The sequence below is a fragment of the Mercenaria mercenaria genome, chromosome 5, assembly GCF_021730395.1.
Source record: "Mercenaria mercenaria strain notata chromosome 5, MADL_Memer_1, whole genome shotgun sequence".
Classification (NCBI taxonomy): Eukaryota; Metazoa; Mollusca; class Bivalvia; order Venerida; family Veneridae; genus Mercenaria; species Mercenaria mercenaria.
This window is the reverse complement of record NC_069365.1, coordinates 17,412,008-17,424,259: the sequence shown is the minus strand read 5'-3', so window position 1 is coordinate 17,424,259 and position 12,252 is coordinate 17,412,008. Positions and strand designations below refer to the sequence as shown.

Here is a 12,252-nt window from a genome sequence, read left to right as displayed (position 1 = left end):
TTTTTTAATTCCTTTACATTTTTTAACATTAACTTCATTTTCTAATAAATATGAATACATTTTACTTCTTAATCCAACAAATTCAACAATGGGAATGCCGGCAGCTTCATCTTTAAATTTTCCAATTACTTTTTTATTATTGTCGAAATAAAATTTTGAGTTGTTATCGTAATCACTATTATCAAATAAATCTTTATCTTTATAAAAGTCTTTATACGCATCTTTTGTTTTAATTTCATAACATAATGAATCAGTGTCAGTGAATAGTAATTTACAATTACCCTCGTACTTTTCATTAATATAATTATAATGAAAATCATACATTAAATATTTTGATAAATCTAGAATGCACATTCCAACATAACAAGGTCTGTTTAATAACAAACTTTCTTTTATTCTATGAATACCAAACAAATTCTTGTTAAACATCGTTGAACTAACAAATGAAGGTTTGGCTATGTATTTTAATAAAAGGTTTTCATCATGAGTTAATTTAATATTAACCCTCTTGCGTAAATTCTCCATCGTCTTACCGAATACAGAGTTGTTCATTAACTTTAAAAAGTCCTTTTCAAATGAATTTTTTGCTTTAGATCTTTTTTGAGTATTAAAATCAATATATTTTTTAACCAAGGACTTTCGTCAAAAGTTAATATTTTGTGTATTTTTGTTACTTTTAACCCTAATTGTGTATATTGGTCAAGATTTTTATAATGAACTACATAATTTTGTTTTTTCATTAAAGTTGGAACTATTTTTTTTACATTACTTTTTCCTTTTTCAAATTCTGTTTTAATATTTTTACTATAGTCAGAAAGCCATTCGTCTGGTATTTTAATTTTTTCAGGAGCTAAAGGATAATCGTTGTGGGTTTTATGTAATTCTTTTGGATATTCAAGATCACATTCAATTATAAAGTTAGTTTTACCTTTTGCAATTAATTTCTTGAATTGTTTTTCGGATATAAATCTAAAGTTTCCGGAGGGCAAAGGTTGACACATGGCCCAACCGTAAAGGTTATTGGCGTCGAGGTACATAATGTATTTGCTGTCAAGTTTAGGATCATAATCTTTCATATATTTATTGTTTGCTTTACTGTATCTGTTTGAAATATAACTTATGCCTCCTCTCAGTCCCTTTTCAATGAAAAGATACATATCAATATCAGTTATTAAATCTAACTTAATTCCAGTCATTTTTAACATTGCATCCCAAGCTAAACCAGGACTACTAAAATAATGACAAGGGTCTAATTTGTAGTACTCTAAACATAATTTTCTAAAATTTTCGAATACATCAGCTAAAAGTAATACGTCAGTTTTTAAATATAGATCATGATATTCTCCCATTGTTTTAATTTTAAATTTATTCCGAACATTTTTAGCATGTTCATATTCGTTGTCAGATATGTGTGTTTCATTTAAAATTGAATAAAAATCTTCTTTAGAAGGTGATTTTGTTTCTTTGAATTTTTTAAATGAATCCATGTAATCATATGGATAAACACCTTTTGTTTTTAATAATTCAACACTTTCACAATTAAATTCAGTTGATGTGTATTTAAATTCTGGAATATTTTTTACTAAGTTATCCAATGATTGAGACATAAATTGGAATGAATCAATAAAGACCAAGTCGGAAATCATAAATGCCATATATCTTTCCATATTGTTAGGAATAACATTAATTTCTTTTTTTGAATTTCCCTTATTCGTTGCATAATAAAATGACCATCATAACCTCTTAAATTATGAAAAATAACAGGAATTTTGTGTGTTAGTCTAAAATTAATATTAATTCTGAGTGAGCACTTCCTCTGAATTTTCCTGTTATATGACAATGATCCCGGACAGGATTTTCATTTTCCTTATATTCTTTTTCACAGATATGACAAAACTTTTGTTTTTAAATTCACTTTCATCTTTTTTAGACATTCTCAAATCTTTGTTAAAATGTTCATTAAATATTTCTTTACAATATTCCTCTTCCTCAAGCATTTTTTCAATAAACTTATAAACTGCATTAGGACCTCTATAAATCTGGGTTGATTTAGTATAACTGTTATCATAACAACAAACAACTTTATAACCGTAACCACAATCTATATGATTTTGATATGGTTCAGTAAATGAAGATTCGGGTGATGGTAAAGCAGTTAAAACTTTTTTAGTTATTGATTCAAAATCAGCATAAATTAAAAAAGGTACTGCTAAACCTTTATGATAATTTTTAAATTGTACTTTACTTCCCTCTTTTGGCATTTTTATACCTTGAGTACCATTAATAGCTAAACAATTTGGTATGTGTTCATTTAATATTCTTTCTTGAGTAAAATGCTGCAGGCAGCTTTTACAAAAATGTTTTCTATGTTGGTCTTTGGTTTTGTTAGTCATTAATCTATTAAAGTTTTTTATCCAAACATAATGTTGGACTACAGTGGCTTTAGCCCTCTTACAGTCGTCATCAGTTATTTTATCATTAGTAATTAGCAACATGTCACAGTGTTCTTCGTATTGATATTTTGATATGTACAATGGATAAATTCCCATAGGTTCTTCATAACCAAATATATTAAATGCTATTTCATTTAAAACTTCAATTTTAGGTATTTGATTTAATGTAACAGGAAACTTTATTCCAGTATAATCAAGATCGTTTATATGTTTTTTTATAATTTGAAACTCTTTCAGAATGTTTTGTTACAGGAAATTTGTAAGCTAAATGACACCATCTAAAACCTTCGTTATCATCATTCTTTATATTTATTAATCCTTTCATTGGATGTTGTAATTTCTTTGGTAACTCTAAATAACTTGAAGCAGCCAGTGGACTATACTTATATCTATTTATATAATGAGCATCAACTGACTCTATTCTCCAACCACTTCCTTCAGAAATCCAATTACCAATTCTATTTATTATTTCATCAAAAGCTTGACGTAAAGTTTTTTTTTATTTCATTTGTATTAATTATTTCTAAAGCCTTTGATTGAAAATAAGCTGATTTATATATCGTATCTGTTGCACTCATTTTTACAAAAGTTAATTTTAAAACAACGTTTATTTTTATACCTTTTAAAGTTTTAAGTTCAGATTTAAGTATTTCATAAGAGTCGTTTATAGTTAAATATAATTGATTCTTTGGATCTTGTCTATATGTAATTTTAATTTCAAATTTCTTATAATAATGTGTTGTAGATCTCTCAATTTCCATCTATATATTATATTTAGAAAAAAAAATCACTAAGGAAAAAAGGATTAAAAAAATAATAAAATAAATAAAGTTTAAGAAGAATTAAAATATTTAAATTTATATCTTTTCCCGCTGGTTTTTGATATTCCACTTTTAACTAGGTTTTTTCCTTTGCAGCACATTGTTATTAACGCTGAATTAATATTAAGGTCTTTGGATGCTGCATAAGTGCTTTTATATATTTTTTCTTCATTAGTATCCAAATTGGTTGCAATAACTTTTTTAGGATTGTTTCGAATATTATTTGGTCTTGGACAATCACATAACCTTTAGCATTTTCTTCTTCAGTTAATAGACAACCACAGTCCCATTCAAATAAATTATTTTTTAAAAGATAAGGATCTATAACATTTTGTAATTTATCAATGACATGATTTTTATATTCATCGCTAACTATTTGATTAAGTTTTGATTTAATAACATTTCTTCTTTTAAGAACTTTTTTATATGAATTTTTGTCTGGATTCATTATTTCTCCTAAAGTGCTAGATAATTTTGGCATAATCATTCTATCTACCTTTCTATTAACCATCTATATATAATATACTTATAGAAAAAAAATCTTTATTAACGCACCTAAAGAAATTATATTGATTTGAGAAATTTGTTTATATTATCTATATCTTTTGAATAAGATTTTAAAGTCATTTTTTCTAAATTGTTATCAACTGTTAAAATTTTGATACCTTCTTGAGACATTCTGTTTAACCATTCTTCGTGTAATTTGTGTAGTTTTTCTAAATAATCTAAACCAACTTTGTTTTCTTCCGTTCTGTTTCTTTTTTTGGAGTCTTTTAAGACATATTTCTGGGTCGGTTTTAACATAAACAAATCCATCAATTGGGTTTTTCCGTATGGTTTTATAATATGATCAGTTAAGAAAAGATTGTATACTGCCCACTCGGGGTCATTTATAAACACCGTTGTCGTGATGTTGTTTGTAAAAAACGTTACTGTTAGTTAAATAACAACGTTCAAGGACAGAAACACCATCAAACTGTTTAGCAGAAGATAACGTTTTTTATATGACTGTTTAAAGTTGTTAGCTGAAAAGGAAATAAATATTTGGAAGGTTCTTGAGCAGCAAGTTCAAAAAGGTTATATGAATTATAATCAGAGTTCATAACATTTTGCCATTCGTGAATTGGTTCTGGAATTATATTAAAATTAGGATTATATTCTTTAATAATATCTAAAAACGTACTTTTTCCTGATGCAATATTACCTTCAACTGATATAATTTTTCTCATTTATATAAAATACTTATAGAAAAAATCTTTAATAATCTTTGATAATCTTTAATAATCTTTAATAATCTTTATTAACTTTTAATACAACTCTTCTTCTTTTTCACTTTTATATCCGTTAAGTTTAAATTCCTTCATATGCATTTCAAGAGGTGTTGAATAATCTTTTTCTTTCTGCATTTCTAATAGTATTGTAAAAATATCATGAATAACTTTTTTCTCTTCTTCTTTATTTACTTTTCCAGGATCTTTAGGGTCATGAACAGCTAAAGCTGCAATCCGTGCTTTTGTTATAAGGTGTTTTATTTTGTGATGATGTGCTTTTAAAATAAATTTCTTGTCGTCAAGTTTTAGTCTATTAGTAAATATGGTAATTATTGTTGGGACAGCGCCAGCAACTGCTACAAATATAGAAATAGCTGGAACAAGTGCTAATGCAGCTGAGCAACCAAAGATACCTGCTGTAATATATAACCCAGTACTTACTCTCCCGCAAAATTTATAACTTTTTCTGTAAGCAGCAGCTAGTTTAGTTAAGTGAATAATTAATTGATCTATTGTTTCTATTCCATTATTATTAGAATTAGATTTTTATTACTCATTTATATAATTAATATTAATATTTTTCAATTTAAATTTCTTCCAATTCACTAAATGGTACCAAACTATTAAATTTTTCATTGTAACCTTTCCATTTTACTAAAGCTTGTTTTTTCTTATAGTCTCGTCTGATAACTTTTTCTATTCTAAAAACCTCTTGTGTAATAGGTAAAAGTTCTTGTTCATAAAATGAACCTTGAATTATTTCATCATTTAAATCTTTAATAGTGTATGTTCTGGGATTTGTATTATAAATTCCATAAATTATAAATATTTCCTCTGTCCAGTTTGGTGTATATCCTTTTTCAAAATGTCTTTTAAGTTTGCTTAAGCGAACTCGATCACCAATTTTAAATTTTGCTTTACTCTTTGGTGTCTTTAAATTACCATATAAATTAAAGTAAACAGTACCTTTATTTAAGTTTTTACTAGCTTCGGTTGGTGTCATTTTTATACTAGAATGTTTTGTTTTGTTATATTTATCAACCATATCCTGCAAATTATCTAAATAAGTATAAGTATTATTTGCTGTAAAATATTTCCACATTATTCTTTTTAAACTTCTATTAAATCTTTCAATAACTACAGCCTTTCCTTCATTAAATGTATGGTACATATTAATTTTATTTTTATTCAAAAATGATTCAAACTTTTTATTGTAAAATTCTTTTCCTTCATCTACCCATAAATTTTGTGGAATCCTTGCAATCTTCGGGGACTTTCGTCCCTGAATTCTACCTTCAGAAATTATTTTTTCAAATGCTTCAGTAACAGATTCTCCAGTTTTATTCTTTAATGGAATAACCCAAGCATATTTACTAAATATATCAATAACGGTTAACAAGTACTTTACTCCTTTATTATATTTTGAAAAAGCTTGCATGTCAACTAAATCAGCTGACCAAGTATCATCAATGTCATAAACTATCACTCTTCGTTTCCTAAATTTTCTTTTAATTGGTTTGTGTAATTCTTCTGCTAATTTATCGCTCCAGCGGTAGCTTGGTACAGTTATTCCGGGGGTATACTCTACCCCCTTTTCCCGTTTTTTGACTTTTGTCTGGGTGTTAAACCCATAGGGAACTGTTGTTCCTGTCCCAGCCCAAGTTTGTATTTCGTTTTAATTATAGGTTTTACAACTAAATGTTTTGCAATCTTTTCTCCAAATGTTTTTGATTTAGTTTTATTTAAGTTGGAAAGCATTTTTTTGTCGCATGTACCCTTTTTTACACCGCTGTCATAGCAAAAGTCATGGTCCATACATACTGCATCCAGTTCGTTGACAGGAGGTCCGTTATCTAAAGGATTTCCTGGTCCACAATAATTATATCCTGGGAGTGTTACACCTTTCTTAGGTAATAAAGGTAACATTGCTTTATGAATATCTAAATTACCTGCTGTGATAGTATTTTTAACAAACTTTGATTTCATTTTTCCACAAGACGAACAGGTAGCCATTATCATTCTTTTCCCGTTTTTTGCTGTAACATAGTGAGGATTTATATTATCAGTAAATTTTCTTTCTTTCAAACAATATATTTTATTCTGTAAACTCATTATATTATATGTGTTTAAAACTTTTTAGTCGGTTTGAAACCTGTGGATTTTAAATTGTCCGGCATTAGTTGGTTCGGACCGAGGATTAAAGGTTAAATTAGGTCAAATAGGGCTTAAAATCGGTAGTTCTTATACTACTATTATTTGACCCAAGTTTCATTAAAATCCTTCAAGGGGTTTAGGAGATACAGAACTCAAACCTATGACCTTGAGTTGTGACACTGACTTTGAGTTGACATGGCTGACTATTGAGTTCTTGATGAGGTGATCATTTGACCCAAGTTTGATGAAAATCCTTCAAGGGGTTTAGGAGATACAGAGTGGACACAAAATGGAAGGCTCAAACCTTTGACCCTAAGTTATGACCTTGAGCCGGCATGGCTGACTCATAAGTTCTGCACATCGTTTTGATGAGGTAATCATTTGACCAAAGTTTTATAAAATTCCTTCAAGAGATTTAAGAGATATAGAGTGGACACAAAATGGAAGGCTCAAACCTTTGACCTTGGGTTGTGACCTTGACCATGGCTGACTCATGAGTTCTGCACATCGCCTTGATGAGGTGATCATTTGACCAAAGTTTAAAATGAATCCTTCAAGGGAATTAGGAGATACAGAGCAGAAACAAAATGGAAGGCTCAAACCTTTGACCTTCAGTTGTGACCTTGACCTTGAGCCGGCATGGCTGACTAATGAGTTCTGCACATTGCCTTGATAAGGTGATCATTTGACCCAAGTTGATGAAAATCCTTCAAGGGGTTTAGGAGATATAGAGCAGACACAAAATAGAAGGCTCTAACCTTTGACCCTAAGTTGTGACCTTGACCTTGAGCCGGCATGGCTGACTAATGGGTTATGCACATCATCTTGATGAGGTGATCATTTGACCCAAGTTTTATAAAATTCCTTCAAGAGGTTTAGGAGATATAGAGCGGACACAAAATGGAAGGCTCAAACCTTTGACCTTGAGTTGTGACCTTGACCTTGGGCGGAAAAAGCTGACTCATGGGTTCTGCACATCGTCTTGATGAGATGATCATTTGACCCAAGTTTCATGAAAATCCTTCAAGGGGTTTAGGAGATATGGAGCGGACACGAAAGTGTTACGGACAGACGTACGGAAGGACAGAAGGACGGACGGAAGGAGATCATTCCTATAACCCCCCACCACTTGTGGCGGGGGATTAACAAACACGACCACTTGAACATAGCGCCCGCTGTTATCAAAATGTGACATATACTTTTGAAATGACATTATGCTTACTCCTATTTTGCCTAGTGCCTGATTACATTTTCCTTACTGGTTGATCACTTCGTGAATTTTGTTCTTGGATGCACCAGATTAACCAGTATAACCATAGCATGTTGAAATATTCCAATACGGTACACGGCACTGTCATTTTGCCAAATGAAATTATGATATAGACATCAGGGTCTAAGCAGCAAAGAAGTTGTAACTTCCAGCACGCATGATATCATTGTCAGCAAGCATGGTATCATTGTCAACAAGCGTGGTATCATTGTCAACAAGCGTGTTAAAGGAGCCAGCATGCATGATTACTATACCAGTAAGCACAATGGGAGTGTCAGTGAGTAAATTGTAACAGTCAGCAGGCATTGTGTAATATTTACCTAAATATCATTCCATAGATAACATTATAAAGGGTGGTTATTGGTGTTTGCAAGATACAATCTTAGTACACTTCCTTGTTTGCAAACATTAGTTTAGTAAAATATGTGTTGACATGTTTATATATAGGTGGGATAAATGTGTGTTTGTGCATGGCAAAATGAATGTACTATGCTAATTGACAATGTAAAAATAAAAGCTGAGCTGTAAATCTGATAATATATTTTTGTCGAAACATCGACACAATTATAGGTCATATGACCACTTTCCAGATTTTTATGGTGGAGGAAGTCCTCGACTAAATAAGATATTTTTATCTCCACCAACCCTCCTTTCAAAACATCGATAAGTACCCTTTAAGGAAACTGTTTAATAATAAAGCCGTCCATTAACTTTAGAAGCGTATAATAAGTCGAAGTGAACGGCATAACGAAATTTTTAACAATCGTATGAACAGACTCAATCAAACAGAATCTGCTCTAATTTTGCTCGGTTTCATTCAAAGCTTTCACAGGATTTTTTTACAGATTTTATTCTTTTAAAAAGAAAATATAATTAAATCTTGTGCCATAGTTATCGAAGTGTTAAAATGTATTTATCTAATTACAAATACACCCTTTGGTATGTAAAACAAATTAAGATCTATATAGCCAGATAGAAACACAAAACCTTTAAACTGTTTTATACTTTAATCGCAGTGTCTAAAACAAAAGTAGCTTGACTATATAGAAGTTTTTAAAACCGTACTTAAGCTAAGCGTAAATGTAAATTTCTGAAGTGTTACAGTTATCAAAAATACTAATATATATTAAAATATTTACTCACTGAAAATATTCTGGATAATTTTCCACCCATTTCAGCGGTACTAAACTGTTATTACCCGGATGTGTAAAACTGTGACATAATGATATCACATGTATTCCCTAAACTGTTATAAATAGGATATATGTCATTATTACGTGTACATATATCTAAGTGGTTGGTAGAAACGGTGTTAAATAGGGTACAGTACAAAAAGTTCTTTATTTATTAATGCAGACATAAATTATGTCATTCGCGGAGAGGGGGTGCGGATGAAAACACGCAAATTAGCGGGTGTGCGGGTCGAAAATCGAGAAACAGCGGGGTCGCGCAGTAAAAGGTCAACGTAAATTGAACGCTTAGTAGCGTCCTTTCGCTCCGCTGCATTCTTTGTAAAAACACAGTTACTTAAATAGCGTATAGTTGATTGTATAGGTGATACAAGTAGACTTCTTTTAAAAAAGAAAACTAGGAGAGGTAAAGTGTTGCTCCCTTTAAAGTTATATCAGGGACATTGTTATTTATGTCTCTGGTTATGTGATAGGTTGTGCTTTCTACAAAAAAAAAAAAAAAACAGTTTCCCTGATGCAGATCACTGTAACTTATTAGGGGTTATCGTTCTGTTGGTGGTTCAAGTTTAGAGATCCTAGATCAAAGCTTTCTTGGGTTATAGTCTGGAAACTGTTTTTTGGACGGATTGTCGAAGACAATTCCGTCCAGTGGAACCACAATAATGCATATACGAATTTCGGCTTAATTGATTTTTTTAATTTGTTTTGTAATTTGCGCTAGGAAGAAAAATCTAACGCCGTAAAATTAGTAGATTAGTCTAAATCCTCCGAGTTTGAAAGCCAACACTATGGACAGACCTCTCCAACAAGTACGAAAGTTGCTGCAAGAGGCAGCAAAAAGAAACTCCGCACAAAACAAAGCAGTGTACGTAGTACTGATAGAACAGGCGATGATATAACGATACTGGTGTCTTTATTGTAGACCCTAGGGAAAAACACATTGCATTTGTAGTGAGAGCAGGATTTTTATTGTTTTATTTAGTGACCTAATAATTGACTAATCATGACCCATATGCGAAATTTACCTCTAAGTTTCGGTATATTGCATACACAAGGTTATACTTAAATTCAGACTTACGTAGTTGTTCATCCGAAATGAGTTTCAAACTTAGCTGAGATGTTATCAAGACCATTATTCTGATAAATGTCTAATCAAGAATGTTGGATAAATAAGATACTTTCATGTAAAATGATGAGGAAGGACTAAGATATACAATGAATAAAACACAACAAACATCATTTCATCCCGCCTGGGGACGTGATACTCACAGTTTAAAAGGAACAAGAGAATTATAACCCAAGAGATAGATGTTGACGATTACGTTCGGGTGTATTTACTTAGATGATGTTGTTGTTTTCTCCGTCTCCTCCTTAGAAAAACAGCTTCCGAATACACAGCAATGAATATTGACTAAAACGTTCACTACTATAAACACCTTTACCACATATACAGTCATATAGTGATGAACTGGTATTTTGGAAGGACAAACAGTAAATGTTGTGCAATCAGCCACCTCTCAAGAAAGACCATTGTTCTGATATTGCTAAAGGTCAGCCTGTAAGAAGCCTACATTGTGATGGTATAGCAAGGATAATTTAAAATGCAAGTCACATTGGTTCAAAGGCCAGTTTTTGCCTTATTGGTAGGTGCCATTTGTAAAATATTTGACTATAGTTATGCATATCCTTTCCGCACCTGTAACGTGATAAAACGTATTAGCGTCTGATGGTCCATTCATGCTTCCGTAGAATCAACGTTTATTACACGTAGTTTATTTTGAAAATATTTCTGAAATGTCTAGGTCAGCAGCTCTCAAATATCTTACACCCGAGGCTTATACTGACACTTTCAGACAACATCAAAAAAGACCTTTTGAGCGATTTGACGAAGTTCCAAAAATCTGTATGTACCCTTGCTCCGTTACGGACCCCAGTAGGATTTGTGTTTATTTCGAGTTCAAACATTTTTTTTTGTAGATGAAAAGCTGACATGTTGTTCTAAAGCCCAGGTATTTTCAAATTATTAGAAAATGCTGAAAATTGACTACCCATTAGCCAAAAAAAAAAAAAAAGATTAATCAAAGTTTACTATAGTTTTAATAGATATTTTCAGCTTACTTCGACGTGGACAACGGACTTCAGACGTACAACAGGGGTGTTCTCAAAAGTTTATTCAAATTCTGTTTAAAACACTACATTGAGAAGACAACAATTATGTCAAGTTTTCTAATTTCTTTATATCCGTTTAACTATACATGAATTGCCAATATAATTCGTCTGAGCAAATTTGCAAACAGCGTGGGTGCATTTTTAAGTTTTTCTTTCCTATTTTTAGTGAATTCAAAAAGTAAACCCTTCGGACTGACTGTATTTATGAACAAGACGCCAGGGGGCCTTTATCACTCTCTTGATCGTTTGATGTCTCTTTCATGAGATTCTTACCAGTATTTTGCACGAAATAAAAAAAGACCACCGTCAAAATAGTCTATAAATCAGAATTTGAACTGGTGAGTCAGACACTTTTCCCTCACATTACTGCGCCGCACGAGTTCACCAGCGGATCACAACCACATATGTTACAGGTTATTATTACTCAACGCGTCGCCTGACGGTATGAAAAGAAGCACAAAGTTTGATTATGCTGCGCGCATACGATGCGTTGCGGTAAAAATGTGCCGCACGTTGTATTGTATATTCTTAAGAATGCAACTTCAACATTATACTGTACTGAATGTCAATGCTCTTCCCGATCATCCTACTGTGATATACATGGTGGCTACAGAATGAACATTTTACACAAACATGGAGTACTGCAGTAGCTCTAGAGGTCACACCTGGGGTACTGGTAGGGCTGGTTAAAGTGATCTGCTATATAAAAACACACTTCTATTACGTTTTTATCTTTGTTCGAGCCAGCTATAGCCGAGTATCTACGTATACCATAACTAATATTGTAGGTAAGGAGAGGTACATCTACCGACTACAAAGCTACTGCACCAAAAAGGCCAGACAGAATTGCTCAAGTTGTTTCTTTGGAGTCGAATAAGATAAAACTAGACTCGCACATGAACTGAAAATATTTTTGGAATATTA

General features: G+C 31.5%; 1 protein-coding gene across 1 annotated transcript in view; it reads right to left on the bottom strand.

The window, feature by feature from the left end:
- Positions 1-9,188, bottom strand: part of LOC123558805 (uncharacterized) — a 127,226-nt gene extending 118,038 nt beyond the window's left edge. The window contains exon 1 of the mRNA XM_053544457.1: positions 9,113-9,188. Within this exon, the coding sequence (XP_053400432.1) occupies positions 9,113-9,142 (30 nt within the window). The 5' untranslated portion in view covers positions 9,143-9,188. The remainder of the gene's footprint in view (positions 1-9,112) is intronic.
- Between the last annotated feature and the right edge of the window lie 3,064 nt (positions 9,189-12,252).